Source organism: Castor canadensis, chromosome 6 (assembly GCF_047511655.1).
Source record: "Castor canadensis chromosome 6, mCasCan1.hap1v2, whole genome shotgun sequence".
NCBI lineage: Eukaryota > Metazoa > Chordata > Mammalia > Rodentia > Castoridae > Castor > Castor canadensis.
Genome location: NC_133391.1, coordinates 16252462 through 16272705, shown reverse-complemented (window position 1 = coordinate 16272705; position 20244 = coordinate 16252462). Strand labels below are relative to the sequence as shown.

The 20244-nt window shown below is 51.7% G+C and overlaps 1 protein-coding gene across 1 annotated transcript in view; it reads left to right on the top strand.

The window, feature by feature from the left end:
* Positions 1–20244, top strand: part of Caln1 (calneuron 1) — a 306904-nt gene that overhangs the window by 177469 nt on the left and 109191 nt on the right. The window contains exon 4 of the mRNA XM_074075771.1: positions 2487–2599. Coding sequence (XP_073931872.1) covers positions 2487–2599 — 113 coding nt within the window. The remainder of the gene's footprint in view (positions 1–2486; positions 2600–20244) is intronic.

Genomic DNA, 20244 nt, shown 5'->3' with positions numbered 1-20244 from the left:
AGAGGTGGCGATCAGAGTGATTGACATTTGAAGCCAGCCCTGGCCAAAAACTCCTGATCCCCGTCCCAGTCAGTGGCTAGGCACAGTGGCTCATACCCATCACCAGCTACATGGGAAGCACAAGAGGGAGGATCAGCCTCCATAAAGTGAGACCCTGTCTTAAAAATACCCAACACAAAAGGGGCTGGCGGAGTGGCTCAAGTGGTAGAGCGCCTGCCTAGCAAGCGTGAGGCCCTGAGTTCAAATCAAATCCCAGTACGTTATTCATTATTCTTTCATTCTACATGTCATAGCCAGTGTCTATCAGGATGCTAAATATACAGTGACATTCCAGATCTGGTTCCCAAGCTTGCGGAATCCACAGTCCCAATGGGAGACAGATGTGAAAATCAGCAGCTGGAGTACAAGGTGGTGAGTTCCATAGTTAAATACGTCACAGTGATGACAATATATCATATCGTATCATATCATATGTAATGACATAATATATAGTACAGTAAACTTACCAGGGGGCCCTAAAGAAAGTTTGACTAATGCTGCCGAGTGAGACAAAGGCTCAGAAAAAAATAACAGAAGGTACTGTTTCAACTCTGCCCCAAAAAACACCTGGTGCTCACCAAGCAAGGGAAGGCCCCCCCACAAAGGCAAAGGTGGGGCACAGAGGGCACAAAAGACACAGGGAAACTTGAATGCTAGGCCAAGATGGTGTCCCCATTTTTTGCCAGTGAGGGTCACCAGGCATGGTCAGGCTTGCTTTGGGGAAGATGGCACACAGGGAGCTATGCTCCACCAGCATCCCAGCTGGCATTGGTTCTGGGAAGCATCCTCTTGTGTTTGTCACAGAGGGAACTAGCCATTGGAATAGTGACTTGGTGGTCACAGCTGCCACCTCTCTCGTTGTAGCTGGGTAATTTGAGGTCCTGGGTGAGCAGGTGTAGGGTGTGGTCATGTTAAGTGGGAGTGCTGCTTGAGTGTTTTGATAGAATTACAGCTGTGCACTGCCCGATGTGGACGGACTCCAAGGATCGCGTCACTAAGCAGTTTCGCCCCAGAGCATCACGGTCAAACCCAGAGGCAGAGCTGCTGCACACTGGAGTGGTTAGTGTGCATGGAGAATCTGTTGCTCCTGGGGCCCTGGTGAGCAAAACCTCACAAGAGTAAATCAAGTGTCAGAAACAAAGATGTGTCAAGACACATGGTCACCGTGCAACACATGGACATGCCACTGCTTAACGTGGTGCAAGTATTGTAGTCAACTTTAAATATATAAGAGGTTCACTCTAAGATAATGATAAGAGCCAGGCACTGGTGCCTGTCATCCCAGCTATTTGGGAGGCTGAGATGGGGAGGATCACAGTTTGAGGCCAGCTCAGAGTGGGGGGAGAAGTCCACGAGACCCCATCTCGGTGGAAAAAAGCTTGGCGTGGTGGTGCACACCTGTCATCCCAGCTACTTGGGGAAGCACAACTAGGAGGATTTCAGTCCAGACCATCCCAGGTAAAAAAAAAAAAAAAGACCATCTCCAAAATGACCAGAGCACACAGGACACTGGAGGCTCGTTTCAAGCGGTAAGAGTTCCTGCCTAGCAAGCTCAAAGCCCTAAGTTCAAACCCCAGTAATGACAAAAATAAAATAAAGCTAAATATATAAATATAGCATAGTAAATACATAAACCAGTGCAGTTGTTGGTGCCTTGGGGTTTTTTGTTGTTGTATTGGATTTTGGGGACAGGGGTTTTGCTATGGAGCAGAAGCTGACTTTGAGCTTTGAGGTCCTCCTGCCTCAGCCTCCTGAGTGCTGTGATTACAGGTGTGCACCACCACGCCTGGCAGCAGAAGCTTGTTACTGTCAAGTGTTGTGCACCGTACATAATTATGTCGGTCTGTTTCTTCAGGGCAGGCAGGGCAGCAGGCTTGATGACATTGTCATGTCACTAGGCGATAGGACTTTTTCACCTCCCCTCTCATTTCATGAGACCACCGTTGTGTGTGTGACCCGTTGTTGACAAAAATGACGCTGTGAGGCATGTGCCTTTACTGACACGTGGTTGGGAATATGTCATCTCAGATATACTAATAGGTGCCAGGTACCTTTGGTGTTTTAGGAATAAGGCTGGGAGTGGTGGTGCATGTCTATAATCCCAGCTACTCAGGAAGTGGAGATTGGGAGGATCACAGTCCAAGCCAGCCAGATCAAAAATGCAAGACCCTATTTAAAAAAATAACTAAAGCAAAAAGGGCTGGGGACATGGCTCAAGTGGTAGAGCACCTGCCTGCCAAGTGCAAGGCTCTGAGTTCAAACTCAATACCACCACCACCAGGGAAAAAAGGAAGAGAAAATGCCGAACAATTTCTAGCCATGAAACCAACTCTTTCCCTTTCATCGAGGCCACACCAAGGAGAAAAATCACAAGCTGCTCAATGCGTTGGCTATCGGAGGTCAAGTTCAGCCCCTTCTGCATTCATTTTTCTATTTTGTTCATCCAGGTGATGGCCAGGTGGACTTTGATGAGTTCATGACGATTCTTGGGCCCAAGCTGGTGTCTTCAGAAGGTCGCGATGGGTTTCTGGGCAACGCGATAGACAGCATATTCTGGCAGGTAACACTTGCACCTTGTGGTGTCGCAGTGCTTGTGTCTGCACTCACTGAAGTTTGAATTCCAGAGCTTCTGCACAGAACGCAGCCTCTTCTGGGCTGGGGTGACATGCGTTTTGAGTTGGAGGTCTAAGTCGTGGTCCACACTGGGACCTGTGAACAAAAGGTCCAGTCTCTGCGTGGTGGCCTCGTGGGTCTGGATTCCAACAGCACTCTAGTCCTTAAAACGCCAAAAAAAGGTTTTATCTGAGACTTTGTCACCAGCGCGCTCATCAAAGGGCCGTTTTTTCTATCAGGGCCTGCATTCGAATTATCCCAGCGCTGCTGAGTCATTTTTGTACCCATGTTCTAATTTTGAAAGGTGACTATTATTTCACACATGGTTACAGAACTTGGGGGAGGGGCTTCTTGATCTTTATTTCTTTTTTAATTCAAGTCTAATAAGTCAAGTGCAATTGAATTACTGGTTAGGCAGGGGATACCACTCGAACAACATGGTTCCTTGAATTTCTTGATGTGGTTATTTTCTTGAGTAAAAATACGTCGGTAAGGATGGTGGTTGGCGTTGTCTCCTGTCTGGTTCTGGTATTCACCTCACATGGTCAGTGACTGGTGAGTACAGTCTGGGTACATGTCCTGTCCCCGATCAGTCATTGTGGGTTTTACACGGCCAGTGACGACTCCGCCCGGGCTGTTAAAGGATTTGGCTGGGGACCCAGTTACAAAGAATTAATCAGTGAGTGCGGCAGCCACAGCTGTGGCGTCCTCGGGGCCCAGTGTTGATGCCGCTCGCTTTCCCGTTGCGCATCCAGGCTCCCGGTACCTCGTTTTTCCCAAGAAAATGGACAGAAATTCAAGGAAGAAGAAGAAGAAGAAACCCAGGTGTTGAGGGCTCTGCTAAGTCTCTAGCAAATGGGGACACCTGCTTTGAACCCTGAAATACAGGTGGGATGAAGTGCCAAGGACGCAGGCGAGCCCTCCAAGCCCGGCCCAGCGAGAGTTTGCGGGGAAGGGCGTGGGAACCCGTGAGCTGAGTGCTCTTAGGACCCCAGCAAAGAAAAGGGACGACTTTCAAACTTGCCAACTTGCCGTTCTAGACAGAAATCAGATCACAGGGCGTCAGACACAACTGTCCCATTGGGTTCTAAGCCCGACATGCGGTGGGTAGGACCCAGCGACAGAGGGGTGTCTAAGCACAGCGGGGGCCGGGGTGGCACCCACATTTAGGGTTCCTCAGAGCTGCAAGGCGAGGTCACAGGCAGGGACGAGCTCATGGAAGGAGGCTGTGTGAATGAGAATGAGCAGGGGACAGGCTGACTGTCACCCTGCAGGGCGTCCTGCGCTGGGAGAGAAGGCAGGACTTTCAGTTCACAGTGCTGATGGTTGGCTGGGGAGCACGGTCTCTGCAAACTGATGTTAGGACAGGGAAGTGACCCTACTAACCACGGGTGACGGGGCCCTCCGGTTACCTCTCCATAGTTGGAAAGGCAGACAGACGAGTCACCTGGCAGAAAGAAGAAAGAAAGCAGAGGTAGGAGGATGGAGACACACCACTGAGTCATCTTTGAGCCCACTCTGGATGGGCATCTTTGGGTTACTGTCCTCCCTGGTCTCTCCCTCGGGTCCTAGGAATGTCACCTTTAGCCTTGACCAAGACCCCAAGGCCCCCCACGCTCCAAGCACTTGTCCTGACCCGATACCAGAGAGGATGGAGTGTGGGTAGCAGTCTGTACCTTCCTCAGAGGCCTTCACGGGACAGCCATGAAGTTTTTCTTACTCTCCATCGTCTGGAATTGAGACTCACAAAGCCTCTGTTTCCATCTTACCAAAGACCTCCCTCCTCACCCGGGATGACAAGGCAGGATGCAGGAAAGAAAGAGGAAAGGGGGGGGTCTATCCTGAAGTATTCAAGTGAATGCTGGAGCACCCGGACGTGTGTCACTCAGCAAGCAAGGACAGAACTGTGTCCTCAGTCTCCCCTTCTTCCCCCACACTGCCTGCAATTCACAGCCAGAACCACCACTGAATGGCGTCCATAGCATCCAGTCCTTGCTGCAAAAAAAAAGTTCACACGCCCAATGCTGGAGTGGTTTTCCGGGATTAAGCGAAAGCTCTGCGTGTGTGTGTGTGTGTGTGTGTGTGTGTGTGTGTGTGTGTGTGTACCTGCACCTGCATGTGTACATCTGGTCACCACTGTGGTTGAAGATAGAGTAAGAAAGGGAGAGAGAAGGCAGCTGTCTGCCTCTACTACCCAGTCAGGGGATCCTGGGATTGGAAGCTGCTGGGTGGCACTAGGATTTGAACTCAGGGCCTCATGCTTGCTAGGCAGGCGCTGTACCACTTGAGCCACTCCACCAGCCCTGTTTTGTCTTGGGTATTTTCAAGATAAGGTCTTGCAAACTATTAGCTGTGAACCGTGATCCTCCTGATCTCTGCCTCCTGAGTAGCTAGGATTACAGGTGTGCCTCACTGGGCCCAGGACAGGGGATGGTCCCAGGTAAGAGACAGTCAGGTTTCCATGGACGTGTTCATGACCTCCTGATGTCAGGTCTGGCCACTTGCCCGTGCGTCGGAGAGAGAGGCGGGTGGTGGTGAGGGGCAGAGACAGGAGGCTGTTAGAAGGTACGGCAGCCATGGGAAAAGACAAGACAGCATTTCAACCCATGTTTGGGATGATAGGTGAGCTTTGGGTTTCAATAGAAAAAGAATTATGGGAGGGGTGACATCTATGTAAAGTGTCAGGCACAGGGACAGCCTGGCTGTTGAGGATCTCAGTCCGGTTTGAGCAGGGATCTAGAGAAGTTGTCATCACTGTCATCACTTGAGGGGAGCCACGTGGTCAGGATAAACAAGTCATCACGTCCTGGCAGGTGGTCTGTCCTGTGGTCTGTGACATTCCCTTCCCTGGGCCCAATTTCCTGCATCCCTCCATGTAAACAAGTCACCCAGCAGTCCTGTCCTTCCTGGAATCCAAGGTGGCTGCAAGGTGAAGGGCTCAGAGCAAACACAGATGCAAAATGGCGCCAGGATGTCAAGCTTGTCCCGTTTTTAGTTAATCCATGGAGTCAGTGGTTTTCAGCAAAAGCAGTTTCAGCACCTGCTCTGTAGCTGCCAAATGCATCATACCAAACTTTAGGGATAGAAAGCCACAATTAACATTGACTGTTTCACACAGCAGCTGTGGGTCAGGAATTTGAGTTCTAACCCACATTGCCAAGGGTAAAATAAAATCCAAGGGGATTTGGGAAAAATGACTATTTTTTCCAAAAATATTAGTTTCAAAATTATGGCTCTTTGTAGGAATTTGGTATTGGTGACGTCAGAATGCAGCCAGCTACAGATACAGCTTCCTTCCCCAAATGACCTGAGCGTCAGGCCCATGGTGTCTGGTCCTCCGTGGGTGTTCAGCCCTGAGTTTCTAAAATCCAATTAAAGACTTCCCATAGCAAACAACGCCTCGTGAAACTTTTGTTCGGACACAGGATCTCGCTGTGCGGCCCAGGCTGGCCTGGAGCTTGTGGTCCTCCTTTCTCAGCCTCCCAGGTGCTGGGATTACAGGCATGCACCAGCCATTGGGTCCTGACTCCCTGCCTGGCCTCCCGTCAAGATGTTCTCCTCCTTCCTAAGGGAGCTTCCTCTGGAGCAGATCTTCCACATGACACGCACACGTGGCACCAGCTGGATGGCTGTCCCACAATCTTTTGTCCATGTGCCACTCTCCTGTTCTTTGGCTAATGAAACCTAAACGCCCATCGCCACCCTGCTAAGGTGATAGCGAGCTCCCCAGTCCCTGAAGTGACTTGACCGAGTGTGAAATACAGATCTGGAGGCGATCCAGTTGACAGCGGGGTTCACTGTGGGGTCCCTGGACCAGTGGGAATAGGATGGCCAGGACTTGCTAGAAAGGCAGGCTCCCAGGCACACGCAGGCCCGCTGAGTCACAAATCCTGGCACTCTGGGTCTCCACGGTCCCCAGGTGACTCAAGATGGACTGCCACAAGACTGGTAGGATTTTTTTTTTTTTTTTGGCAGTACTGGGGTTTGAACTCAGGGCGTAATGATTGCTAGGCAGGCGCTCTACTGTTTGAACCTCACTCTCAGCCCTTTTTGCTTCGGTTTGCCTTTCTCAGTCAGGGGCTCCTGCTTTTGCCTTGGCTGGCTGCAGAACGAGATCCTCCTACTTCTGTCTCTGGAGTAGGTGGAATTAAAGGGGTGCACCACTGTGCCTGGACCCATAGTTAAGGAGATTGCTATTTGAGGCAGGCTAGCCAGTCAGATTTACTGGGGTGACTGTGACCTTGGCTTCCTTCTAGGCTTGGTAATTTGGGGTTTTGAGTTTCTCTTTATCTATCCATCTGTCAATGTATCTCTTCATTTATCTATCCACCTACTTATTCATCTGTTTATTATCTGTCTGTCCATCAATTTTCTCTCTACCTATCTATTTACCTGTCTGTCTGTCTGTCTATCTACCCATCTACCTGTCTACAGACAGACAGTCTGTCTGTCTGTCTTGGTAGTTGTAGGAGCCCTGTCACCAGTTATCTAATTAAGCTGTAACTGACTGACTCGTGGACTGACAGCTTAGCCAGTTTCTGTTTTTCTACACAGAGTCTGATGGACGACTGTCTCCAGTTGGCTGTAGTTTTTGGCACCTGCTGTCATCGTGGGAGTCTCCTGATTCATAGATCATGTTTCATTTTGTTTGTCTTTGCTCAGATAAACTCCAAAGTTTAATTAGTCTGAGGAATTTTCTTTTTTTTTTTTTAACAGAAATATCCTCTGGGCATCAAAGCAATGGAAGAATGATAAACTCATAAATCATTACATTTAAAGAGCTTTCTCCTGGGCACCTTTGGCTCAGGCCTGTACTCCTGACTTCCTGGGGGGGCTAAGTTCAGGAGGATGGTGGTTCCAGGCCAGCCTGGGCAAAAAAGCTTGGGAGACCCCATCTCAACCAATAGCTGGGCATGGTGGTGTGTGCCTGCCATCCCAGTGATGGCAAGAAGCTGAAAATAGGAGGATCACAGTCCAGGCCAGTGTGGGAAAAAAAACGAGACCCTGTCTCCAAAATAACCAGAGCAAAACACTGGAGACATGGCTCAGGGGGTTGGAGCGCCTGCCTAGGGAGCGTGAAGTCCTGAGTTCAAATCCTAGCACTGCCCTTCCCCAGAAGAGGGACATGTACAGCCCGGGTACAGGGCTGTAAATTGTGCAAAGCTGTCTGGTGATGCTCAGCCACAAAGGTTCGCATGTCTAAACCCTATAATTAAGAACAGTTCCATGTCTAGGGTTATTGCGTAAAGTCAATCAGGGGCTTACAGAAGTGCAGCCATTCAGATGGAACATGGCTCCGTGCTTAAGAATAACCTCTTCCTGGTGGGAGAGTGGAGAGAGGCTGGATCCGTGGCGCACCTCCACGGCTGCGGCTTCCGTGACGTACTCATTTGCGCTGGCCGGGTCCCACGCTTCCGCTGTATCTCTCTTAAATATCCGCTTGTATTCTCAGAAAAATCCTGGAGAACTTGCAGTAAATCTGACGAGACTTGTTATTACTCACTGGAATGAGAGAGGTTTTTCTTTATATAGTGTGTATTTTTTAAATTCCTACAGTGGGGTCATGTGGTCTGCTTTATTTTTTGATAAAGTGGACCAATCTCAAAGTCACAAAATTAGAAAAAAATTAAAGGTCATTTTAAAATCCCTTTGAAGTCAATTCATGACTTTGACCAGTGAGCAGTGTTTTGGGTGGTCTTGGGGTTTGAACTCAGGGCCTTGAGCTTTTTTGCAGGCCAGCCTGGACTGTGATCGTCCTACCTACAATTTCCATGTAGCTGAGATTACAGGTATGTTCACCATGCCTGGCTTATTGGTTGAGTTGAGGTCTCCCTGCTTTTTGCCCAGGCTGACCTCAAACTGTGATGGTCCTGTCTCTTCCTTCCAGGTTTCTGGGATCCCAAGTTTTATTTAAAGTCTTTTTCTTTTACTCCTTGGCTTGTCCTCAAGTGTTCGCAAGCAGATATGTTGACCGTAAGGTGTCACATTGTCATTGTAAGTTACATAAATGACAGACAGGAGAAAGGGAAGGAAGGTTCAGACCGATGTCTGGGGTCAGATCTTGTTCTGCATTTGTTATGGTTTAGAGAAAACAGAAAGACACAAGTCGGGCTGAAGGCTGGTGGGGACCCTTGGGGTCAGGCAGATGAAGCCCTTCTCATCACAAGATGGGCGCTGCTCCCCTGCTCAGGGACCTGTCCCCCAACCAGGCACCACCGACAGGGCTCTGTCGATGTCATGTCAGGGACACAGCAGGGCAGATACGGTGGTGACCATAGCCACGCTGCCAGCCTCTCAGCCAGGCACCAGGTCCAGCCCCGCACGTTGGGCTGTGGCAAGTCTGTCTACTTTTCCTATTTTTTGATATTATGATTGAGATTTTGATTTCCCTTTTTAAAAATCTTTGCTGGGACTGGGCTTTGAACTCAAGCCCTCTACCACTGGAGCCACACCCCCGGTCCTTTTGCTTTTAGGTTTTTGTAGCCCTTTTGTCCAGGGCTGGCCTTGGACCATGATTTTTTTTTTTTTTTTTTGAGATAGGGTCTTATCTCATTTCCCCAGGATGGCGTCAAACCATGATCGTAGCTTGGATTACAGGCGTGAGCCACTGCACCCAGCTTGGGTCTTCTTTAAACTGTGTGTTTGCGTTTGTACGCAACACATGCTCTTTTTAAAGTTTTAAAATCAAAATTGGCAAGTTTTCAATGTAGAAGGACGAGTTATATTCTTTCCTCTGTCTTTTTAGACATTTTTATTAGCGTGTTAGTTGCACAGGGCGTTTCGCTGTGGCCTTTCCGTCTGTGCTTACGATGGGCTTCACCCCCTCCATCACCCTCCCGCCTCCCCACCCTTCTCAAAACCTTCGTTACTCTTCTCCATGCAGAATCAGACACTTGCACCGTCCCCCACCCCGCCCGCGTTTTTGGGTGTATTTGGGATCACACGGGTTCTCCCTGGTGGTCGCCCATGCATGATTGCACGCTGATCGGGGACCCTTCCTGTCCCTCCCTTCTGTTCACCGTTTTCAGGGCGTTTCCTTCGGCCATCCTTCCTCCACAGATGAGGGTTCCGTACGTCCCCCTCTCAGCCTCTCGTGAATATCACAAAATCCCTGTGCTCAGTGACCACCTTGCTCACTTTTTCACTAATTGAAGGATTGATGGTCTGTATTTGTGGCCTTCGCCTTCTCCATGCGGGCTCTTTGGGGGATTGCTGAGTGCTTTTGTCCCTTTCCCCGTGACCGTGCAGTGTTAAATCTCAGTGCTGTCACCGCCTCGTGACCAAGCTGACGTCCAGCAGGTACAGGGATTGGTGAGATGGCTGTCACATTTTGTTGGAAACAGAACTATTTCCTTTTCCAGTCGTGATTCTCTTAAAACCTTGAAGATCCTGGTTTATTTTGGGTCGACGTACTCTGTCTTTGACTGAATGTGTCTGGTCGGTCTCCTCTGTGGCTGGGTTTGATCTCGGCACCCGTTCTTGACTGACTAATTGATAACGTGATTCACCACGTGCTTTTGGAACCTCGTGGTTGGATAGGGTGTGGATGCTGGGGTTAACAAGAGACAAGACTGTTGCTCTTGTGGAATTTATATGCTAGTGTAAGGGGCGGGAGACAGACAGGCATTACATTAAATAAGGCCAAGCATGGTGTCTCAAAGCTGTAATCCCAGCCACTCAGGAGGCAGCGATCAGGAGGATCGAGGTACGAAGCCAGCCTGTGCAAACAGTTCTCAAGACCCCATCTCAACCAACAAGCTGGGTGTGGTGGCTCTGCCTGTCACCCCAGCTCTACGGAAGGCAGAGGCAGGACCACCACAGTCCAGGCTAGCCCTGGGCAAAACTGCGAGACCCTACCTGAAAAATAACCCAAAAGCCAAAATGTGTGCAGGGATTTCTCAAGTGCTAGAGCGCCTGTCTGGCAAGCAGGAGGCTCTGAGTTCAAATCCCAGTACCGCCAAAAAACAGTTACTGGATGATAAATCAGATTATTCAGGCAGCATCGAGTTCTGTGAGTCAATCAACCAGGGCAGTGCAGTGGCAGCCATCAGGACAGGTTCCGCATGACTTTTCACAGTGGGAAGTGACACTGGCTGAGGAGGTGATGTTGGAACTCGGCCCTTGCCGTGGTCTGAATGTTCCATGCCCCCCAAATCCATAAGCAGGAGGAGGATTTGGGACGGAGCCCTTCTGCTTGGAGCTGTGACCTTTTCAGAGCCATCTAGGGACCCCTCGCCCCCTCCACCCGTGACAGCCCAGGACCCCAGCTTCGAGGCCCCAGGCCCTCGGGGACACCAGGCTGGCTGGCACCTTGGTCTTGAACTTTTGTCCTCCGGACTGTGAGAAATAAACTGCCGCTGCCCACACGCTGCTGCACTTGGTCTACTTTGCTCGAGGGCTGAAAACGCCACCGTGAGGAAGTTCCAGCTGGGGCGGCCGCGCGTCCCAAGGTCCTGAGGCACAGGAAGGGTGGGAGGAGGTGAGGCGGGGACCCTGGTGACACCTGTGCTGTGGGGCGTCCTGGGCCCTCAGCAAATGGCGGAGATCACCTGAGCAGAGGCATAAAAGGCTAATGTCCCAAACTCAAAGTGGCTGTGTCACCGGCTGTGCAAAGCCACCGTCAGGTCTGGGGCGCTCCTGGGGCTCCCTCTGGGTCATGGCTGTGAATCCCTTGGTGTCGTCCTGTCTGTGACTGTCCCCTGCACAGCGGGCATGGAGAGGGGACCCAGATGAGGAAGGGACGGACGAGTCCTTCAGTTGCCAACGCCATGTCAGCAGAGGTCGGTCCCTTTTCCGCACGAGGTGGCCAGCGACATCATCTTTGTTCTGGACTCGTGGGATCCCAGAGTTTTTTTCGGTGGGACTGGGATTTGAACTCAGGGCCTCGCACTTGCTAGGTGGGCGCTTTACCACTCGAGCCACTCACCGCCCTTTTTCGCTTTAGTTTTAGATAGGGTCCCCACTGTTCACCCAGGGCCAGCCTCAGACCGAGCGCCTCCGAAGCTTTTATTCAAATTTTGTTTTTGAGGTCGAGTCTCACAGACTCTTTCCTGTCTGGCCTCGAACTCACGATCCTCCTGCTTTTGCCTCCTGAGTAGCTGGGATTACAGGCGTGACCCGCCACGCCCGGCTCCTGCTTTATTTTCTGTCACACGTGTAACTTTATACATCCACCTCCACAACAGCGTTCCGAACGACCTCTTCCACCCCCACACGGGTTCTGCCTGTCACCCTTTCACAAACCCACTCCTGCTGCCCCTCCATCCCTGTTGCCTGGCAACCAGTATTCCATTTTCCGTTTCTAAAACTTTTTGTCATTTCAGTCACATATCAAATGTGACTGGGGTTATAGCTTAGGAGAGTTGCCGGAGTAGCGTGAGGCCCTGTGTTCCTTCCCCAGTGCCACAAAAAATTTAAAAGCTACGTAAGTTGGGGTAAGCTTTTTTTTGGCTCATTGTAATATGCCTGGGATACATTCGACGTCTTTTTCCTTGCTGAGTAGTGTTTCGCAGGCTATGCGTGCCAGCGTTTAGCTAGCTGTTCATCTGTTGACGGAAGGGGCCGTTCCAAGTTTTTGGCTGTTGTGGGTAAATGACCTTGAAAGCCATTAGTGGCTTGTATAGTGATCACATTTTGTTTCATAAGAAAAAGTTGATGTCACCACCCCAGGGTGATGGTGACCTTTTATATTTTCACAGAGTCGTGTGTGAGTGACCCAATTACCATATCCTGCAACATCCTCTCTCTCCTCTCCCTCTCTCTCTGTTCTCTCTCTTTCCCTTCCCCTCTCCCTCTCTCCCTCCTCTGTCTTTCCCTTTTTCCCTCCCCATTTCCTCCAGTGATCTCGGTCTCTCTCTTTCTCTCTCTCTCTCTCTCTCACACACACCCAACCTCATGCTCTCTCCCGACCCGTGCTCAGAACTCTTCCATTTAACCCAACATGGTTTGGTTTTTGGCAGCACTGGGGTTTGAACTCACGGCCTCACACTTGCTAGGCAGGCGCTCTACTCCGTGAGCCACCACACCAGCCCTTTTGTGATTTTTTTTTTTGTTTTGAGATAGGTTCTCAGAAACTATTTGCCTCCGCTGGCTTCGAACCACCATCCTCCTGATCTTTGCCTCCTAAGTAGCTGGGATTACAGGCGTGCACCACCAGTGCCCGGCCAAAGATTTGGGGTTCTTTTAGCTTGGCTTCCCAGCTTCTTTGGGGCCATGTTTTCCTTCCTGTGGCTTCGAGGGTGGATGTGGCGTTTCTTTCCCCAGGAACACAGCCACTGGTGGGAATTCTTCCCTGTGGCCTCTGGTCTTCCTGTCACGTTGGCACTATCTTTCCTTTTTAATTGTTTCTGTGTGCATTTTCCTGTAAATTGCAAGGAATTCCACCTTGACTCCAGGCCAGCTCTCAGAGTCGGCGGGTGGATACTCGGAAGTTCTCAGCGAGTCAGCGTGGACTAGCAGATGACAGCACGGGACCGATGGTCTCCTGCCTTGCGCGTGCTGTGTGACTGTGAGCCACCGCCCTGCCTCTCTGGGCCTCTGTTCTTCAGCCCTTCCAGCAACGTCTGAGGCAGGGCTGGTGAGAGCCTGGCATGGACGTCGCGTGTGGGGGGCTTCACCCCGTCACCTGTCACCCGCTCTGTGTGGCCCGTCCGCTCCCTCCTGCTCCCTGTGTAGACACAGCAGGCACTGAACGTTTTGTCGCTTTTCATATTTACAGACAGGGTCCGTCTGCACCGTGGGCTCGGGTGTGGGATGCGCGTCCCCTGAGTTACTGCCACATTTGCTCTGCTGGCCGGAGGAACGTCCCCTCTCCTTTTTGGGTGACAACATCACAGTTAGATCACAGGCTCCAGGGCCAGCAGGCTGCTTCTGGATTTCAGGTCTGCCTCTTAGACCTGTGGGAACACATTCACGTCCCTGCTCCTTGTCTTTTTGTGGGACTGGGATTTGAACTCAGGGCCTTGCACATGCTAGGCAGGCCTCTACCACTTGAGCCACCTCCCCAGCCCTTTTTTGCATTAGTTATTTTTCAGATGGGGTCTCACTCTTTGCCTGGACCAGCCTCTGCCTCTTACTTATCCCAGCTACGCAGGGACCACAGGCATGCACTGCACATCCAGCTTGTTGGTTGAGATGGGGTATCGCTAACTGTTTTCCCTGGGCTGGCCTGCACAGCTGGGATTATGGGCGTGAGCCACTGCGCCCGGATGAAATCATCTTTTTGTTGGGGATCGGCTGTGTCCCCCTCATAGGACTGAGGGAGCAGTGCACATAGAACACTTCTTACACCGGTGTCTGCCATGTTGATGACAAAGATGGCCACTGTCATCATCATTGTCACCAGACCCCCCTGCTGCAGACTGCCTGCTGTCCTCTGCACCCCAAGTCTGGGCCTGGCTGAGTCTGCTGGTCCCTGCCCTGCCCTCGCTCCCCTGCATTCTGTCCCCCGGAGCACTGGACCCCAGGAGTTCCTCCCCATCCCTCAGACTCTGCTGTCACTTTGTCCCCTCTGGCCCCATATCCCCAAAGCTGTAAAAGGTGAAGGACGGAGATGGCGAATCTGTGGGGAGACGCTGGGGGAGAGAAGCCTGTCCCCAGAAAGTCGGACATGCACCTGCCCCAGGGCGACAAACTGAACCGGGCGACCCTTCAAGGTCATCCTCAGTTAAAGGTCCCTGCTCCCCGAAGGCAGTCTGACAGGGCCGGCATTCTCAGGGCCCCACTGCTCCTGAGGGAGGAGGGCCACCCCAGGGCCCTGCTCCCCTGTCCCCGGTCCTCATGGCGTCCTCCACAGCTATGTGACAGCACTGTCCTCAAACCAGTCATGTCTGTGTCCTGAGGACAGCAGAGAAGTGTCACTTCATGTCTGTCCTTCTGTTATCCCTTAAAAACGAGTGCAGTCGGAGTGACTGTCACTCTGTCTTGAGAGGAAGAGGCTGGGACTCTGTCTGCAGGACTTGTAAGAGAAGTCCTGGGGGTCGGTGATCTGTGGAGGAAGATGGCGGGCAGAACAAACTCACTGGAAACGGTTGAGTAATGGGGGTGGGGGAGGGGTGGGGGAGGGGTGGGGGAGGGGTGGGGGAGGGGTGGGGGAGGGGTGGGGGAGGGGCGGGGCGGGGCATCCGATTAAAGTACGGTGTACTCGTGGGTGAAATGCCACGGCGAAACCTCAACAAGGACCGTGAACTTAGAATGGAGGGGCAGGATTGGAGAACAGGTCCCGTGAGGGGTGGGTGCTTGTGGGAGGGGTAGGCGCAGAGAGGGGACCCGGGACGGTGACTGTGGCTGATATCTATCTATAGGAAAATAACAGGGAAACCTGCTGTAATTGTTTTAAGTGGGGGGAGGGGATAAGGGTGCGCGAGGGTGGGGCGAACCTAATCAGGGTACGTTATACGCGTCTGTGGAAATGTCTCAGTAAATCCCCTCGGTATCACTAGTGCATGTTGGTGACAATGTTAGAAGTCTCAGGTGACCCCTCCGAGCGCACTGTTCACTTCAGCACTGCGGACCTGGCCTCCCTTGGTTTTCCTGGCCCTTGCCTTGCGCTCCCGGCGCTTTGTGTCTTCTGCGCATGCGTGAGCCGTGCCCCCTCCCTCTCGGGCGGATTCCCGTCCCCACGCTGCCCACGCCGCCTAAACCCGGGTCCTGTGCGGGCTGGCGGAGTGGCTCGGTGGTAGAGCGCCCGCCTTGCGAGCGTGAGGTCCTGAGTTCAAACCCCAGGGCCACCAGAAGGATGCGCGGGGCCCGTGGCAGTGGACTTGTACGTTTTGGGGTGCCGAGCATTAGGATTCCTCATTTATTCCTCGAAACCCTCGGCTCACCACGTCCTCGCAGCTGAAGCTTCGCCCAAGTCTGAGCATGCTGGACTCCCGTCCCCATGGGTGTCGCCGGCTGGCTTTTGTACCCTGTCTTCTGCCCGTTCCTCGTTTGGGGGTGCCCCTGCCTCCTCCTGACTTCTGGGTGACCACAGCTTCTGGGCACAGGTGGAAAAGTCCAGCGGCCGTCGGCCTGGCTGGCTGCAGACCACAGCCATGTCCCCAGGCAGAGGGGACTTACACACTTCGCCAGCGGAAGTTAGGCTGCCCTGAAATGGGCGAAAGGTGGGCACCGGTGCTCACGCCTGTAATCCCATTTACTCAGGAGGCAGAGATCAGGAGGATCGCAGTTCAAGGCCAGCCAGGGACAGAGTTTGCGAGACCCTATCTCAAGAAAACTCATCACAAAAAAAGGTCTGGTGGAGTGGCTCCAGGTGTGGACCCTGAGTTCAAACCCCAGTACCGCAAAAAGAAGAAAACAAGGGCAAAAAATGTCAGGTGACCCTGTAGCTGGGGGGATTTGCCACTTGTGACTCATCCAACACAGGCCTGGCCAGCAACATGGGGGATGGAACCAGGCAGCCTGACGCTGTCCCAGGTGCAGGACAAAGGTCCCCTTCCTGCAGCCCTCAAGTCTCCCTGTTGCTGGGGTCTGCACCCCGGGGTCTGCGTGTGAAGCTCGGTCCTCAGGGTCCTTTAAGAGGTGAGGCCGAATGGAGTCTGTGAGTCGTTCAGCTCTCTGCCCGTGGAAGGGATTAAAGGAGTTCTTGAGTGACCCCTTCGCTAGTTGTCTCAAAGTTGTTACAATAGGAAAAGTCCACCCTCCCTCTTTCTCTGGTGTCCTACTTTGCCGTGTGCGCTCTCTCTCTCTCTCTCTCTCTCTCTCTCTCTATTACACATGTTCCCACTGTGATGTCATCAGCCCCTTCTCAGACCCCAGCCCAGTGGGTTCACCAACCTTGGCCCTTCTGCCTCAAAACTGTGAGCTAAACAAACCTCTTTTTTCCCCGTAAGTAGCTTGCCTTGGGTATTTTGTTATGGCAATGAAAATGGGCTTACACCTGCCTGCCCTGAGTCTTGCTGTTTGCCGTTGTGACTCCCAAGGAGTTTTATGGCATCTGTTCCTTTATTTTGTGGGGTGAGTGGGTCCCGGTACCCACACGGGATGGCACACCTGCAACCTTAGCCAAGCATTTGCTCTCTGGCTGGAGTCTGGCTGTCTTCTGCGCTTTCTCATTAGAATCCCATCGGCTCGCCCTCTGCCCCTTTCTCTAATCGCTTGCCTAGACCACTAAACCGGAATTAACTGCTTTTTTTCTCTTTGGTGGTACTGGGGTTTGAACTCAGGTCCTCACGCTTGCCAGGCAGGTGCTCTGTCACTTGAGCCACTCCACCAGCCCTTTTTTGTGAAGGTTTTTTTCAAGATAGGGTCTCGTGAACATTTTCCCTGGCTGACTTCGAACCACAATCCTCCTGATCTCTGCTTTCTGAGTAGCTGGGATTACAGGCGTGACCACTGGTGCCCAGCTCCAATTAATTAAGTATGGTTAATAATTCATAGAATTTTTCTTCAAAGGATAGCTAGGCATCCATCTTCCTTTCATCTCTTCAAACTATTGTGCTTTTGTTTATAAAATATCCATAATTTATTCGTGTCTTTCCTTTCGTATGGTCCCACTCTGTTATTTTCAACATTTCTGTGTATTTTTACTTGGGTTTGTTTTAATAAGCAGTGCATGGCTTGATTTTTAAACATCCAGCCTGAGAGTCTTTTGTCTTAAAAACAGATAAGCTTCTCCCCATCTCTGCCTCTCTCTTTGTCTCTCTCTGTCTGTCTCTTTCTCTCTCTCTTTCTTTCTCTCTGTCTCTCTCCGTCCCTCTGTTTCTCTGTGTCTGTCTCGTTGGGGACACTGTTGGACTTATCTGTACTATACTTTGCATATTCCATTCACCACGGGACACTGCATTTTCACACCCACTGGGTGCGTTAGCCCCCCCCACGCACCCGTTTTCCTTTCTTGTTTTGGAAGCTATAAATTATATTTCTGTTATTTATATTTTATAAATATATTATTTATATTTTTCTGTATGTACTTATTTTTACATTAAATGTCAACATTTAAAATACTTATTTATGTTTTAGATAGATTTTATTTATATTTCAAATGTGTGTGTGTGTGAACGGATTTTTCAGAATTTCTCAGCGTCTCCGTGGCCACTGCCACTTCGTCCTGGTGATTATTGGTCTGCAATTTTGCTGATCCTGGCGCCATCATAGTTGTGGTGACACGAGCTGGGCAGCTTGGCCTGGGTCCTGGGGTGAGGAGTGTCCTTCTCTGGCGACTCCTGCCATCAGCTCCATGTGAGCCCCAGGTGGGGACACAGGAGAGAACTATGTGGCCTTTTTTCACTCTTCCAAGCAGTGAGCCTCGCCAGGCTGCTCATTGCACATGGGACAATTTCTGTCCTTGTCACACAGTGGGGGAACAAGCCCCCTGCCCCCTCTGTCTGCTTCTCCCCCTAAAGCCGGTGGCCCTCATTCTCAGGCAGTTTTCTGCATTGCATTTTGGTTCCTTTCTGGGCTCTAGACGTGATTAACTTGTTCTCTGCCCACCGAGTCTTCACTTATTTTGGAATGGGCTGGGTTTGGTGCCCCAAGCACTCCCTCCCAGTGTCAGTGTGACTCGTGAGCTCCTGACAGATTGTGACACTTTCATGGGTAAGATGTATTTCAGGGAGCAGCACTGGGATTTGAACTCAGGGCTTGACACTTGCAAGGCAGGCACACTACCCCTAGAGCCACACCTCCACCCCTTTTTGCTCTGGTTATTTTGGAGATGGGGGTCTCAGTTTTTGCCCAGTCCATCCTGGACCACAAGCTTCCTCCTTTACACTTCCCACCATAGCTGAGATGACAGGCATGCACTGCCACACCCAGCTTTTTTCTGTTGATATGGGGTCTTTCTTTCCCCCACACAGCCCTGGAGCCACAAACCTCCCAATCTTAGCCTCCCAAGTGCCTGGGATTACAGACGGGAGCCATCAGCACTCAACTAGTACTGGGATTTGAACTCAGGACCTCACACTCTACCACTTGAGCCACTCTGCCAGCCCTTTTTGCCTCAGTTATTTCTCAGATATGATCTTGTGTTTCAAAACTATTTCTTCTATTTGAATATCCCTGTTGGAAGGGCTTGTTGTGTTTTTATTTCAAGAATTACGATGTGTCTGGGATTTTCCACCATTCTCAAGCTAACTGGGGCTCCTGCCATGCTGCCTTCGTTCTTAGTACAAGACACGAGACCCCCCCAAATCAGAGAAAAGGGCTGTGTTAGTCAGGCAGTATCAGTACCCAGGGTGACATCATTTTAGCCAGTTCCCTGAGGGTGACAGCAGGAGGACCCAGTAACACCTCCTGAAAGTACAGTGAGCTAATGGACTGTAATCCTAGGCACTTTGGGTCAGAGGGGACAAAGTGACAGCAGAGTCTGAGAGATGGGGAGGAACTCCTGGGGTCCAGTGCTCCGGGGGACAGACTGCAGGGGAGCGAGGGCAGGGCAGGGACCAGCAGACTCAGCCAGGCCCGGACTCGGGTTGCAGAAGACAGCAGGCAGTCTGCAGCAGGGGGGTCTGGTGACAATGATGATGACAGTGGCCATCTTTGTCATCAACATGGCAGACGCCGGTGTAAGAAGTGTTCTATGTGCACTGCTCCCTCAGTCCTATGAGGGGGACACAGCCGATCCCCAACAAAAAGATGATTTCATCCGGGCGCAGTGGCTCACGCCCATAATCCCAGCTGTGCAGGCCAGCCCAGGGAAAACAGTTAGCGATACCCCATCTCAACCAACAAGCTGGATGTGCAGTGCATGCCTGTGGTCCCTGCGTAGCTGGGATAAGTAAGAGGCAGAGGCTGGTCCAGGCAAAGAGTGAGACCCCATCTGAAAAATAACTAATGCAAAAAAGGGCTAGGGGGTGCCATCGGCAGTCAGCTAGTACTGGGATCTCTTTTCGTGGGTAGCACGCCAGCCGACCTGGCCATGGAAGTGCCACCGTGTCATCAAAGGCATTCTGTGCCAACACCCTTGAAAAGACTTGAGCAAAGGTGGTTGGGACCTGGGCCTGGAGGATCTGCAGACTCTCCCAGTCCAGGGAAAGTGTCTGTCCCCACGTCGGCTCAGTAAACCCTTCGCCCAAGTGTGTTGTGCAGACAGCACAGAAGTCGCTAGGAATGGCTGGCGGCTCTCCAGTGTTGACCGTGGCCCTGGATTGCCAGACAAAGGCCGGTGGAGGACAGGTGAGAGCCACTGCACGGGCCCATTAAGCTTTATTCCTTTTAGTGACTGAGAGCACAGATGGCACCAACCAGAGTCACCAGTGTCGGATTGGTGGCACAAGAAGGAACCTGGCTTATGTTCCTTCCCAGATGTGCTCTGTGACAGCCCTCGCTCTGGGCCTGCTTCTTTGGCCTGATTTGCCAGAGAGAGATTTATAAGGAACCAGGCCAGGGATTAATTGCGGTTGGTGGAAGCCCCGCTGGCTGGGTGGGCTTAGGGAGCAGCTCTGACGCCCTGCCGTGGGTTCCTGGCTTGAGGACAGGGGACACAGCGTTAATGAGACAGCAACAGATGTCACCAGGCTTCACCCACCCGCTGCGGCCTCACTCCTAACGGAGCCGGCTTGCTGGGCTGGCACAGAGGGAGGCGCAGAGCCAGGGGCCAGAAAGTTCCTTCCAAATGACACCAGGGCTGCAAAGAGCAGCTGCCACCATGAT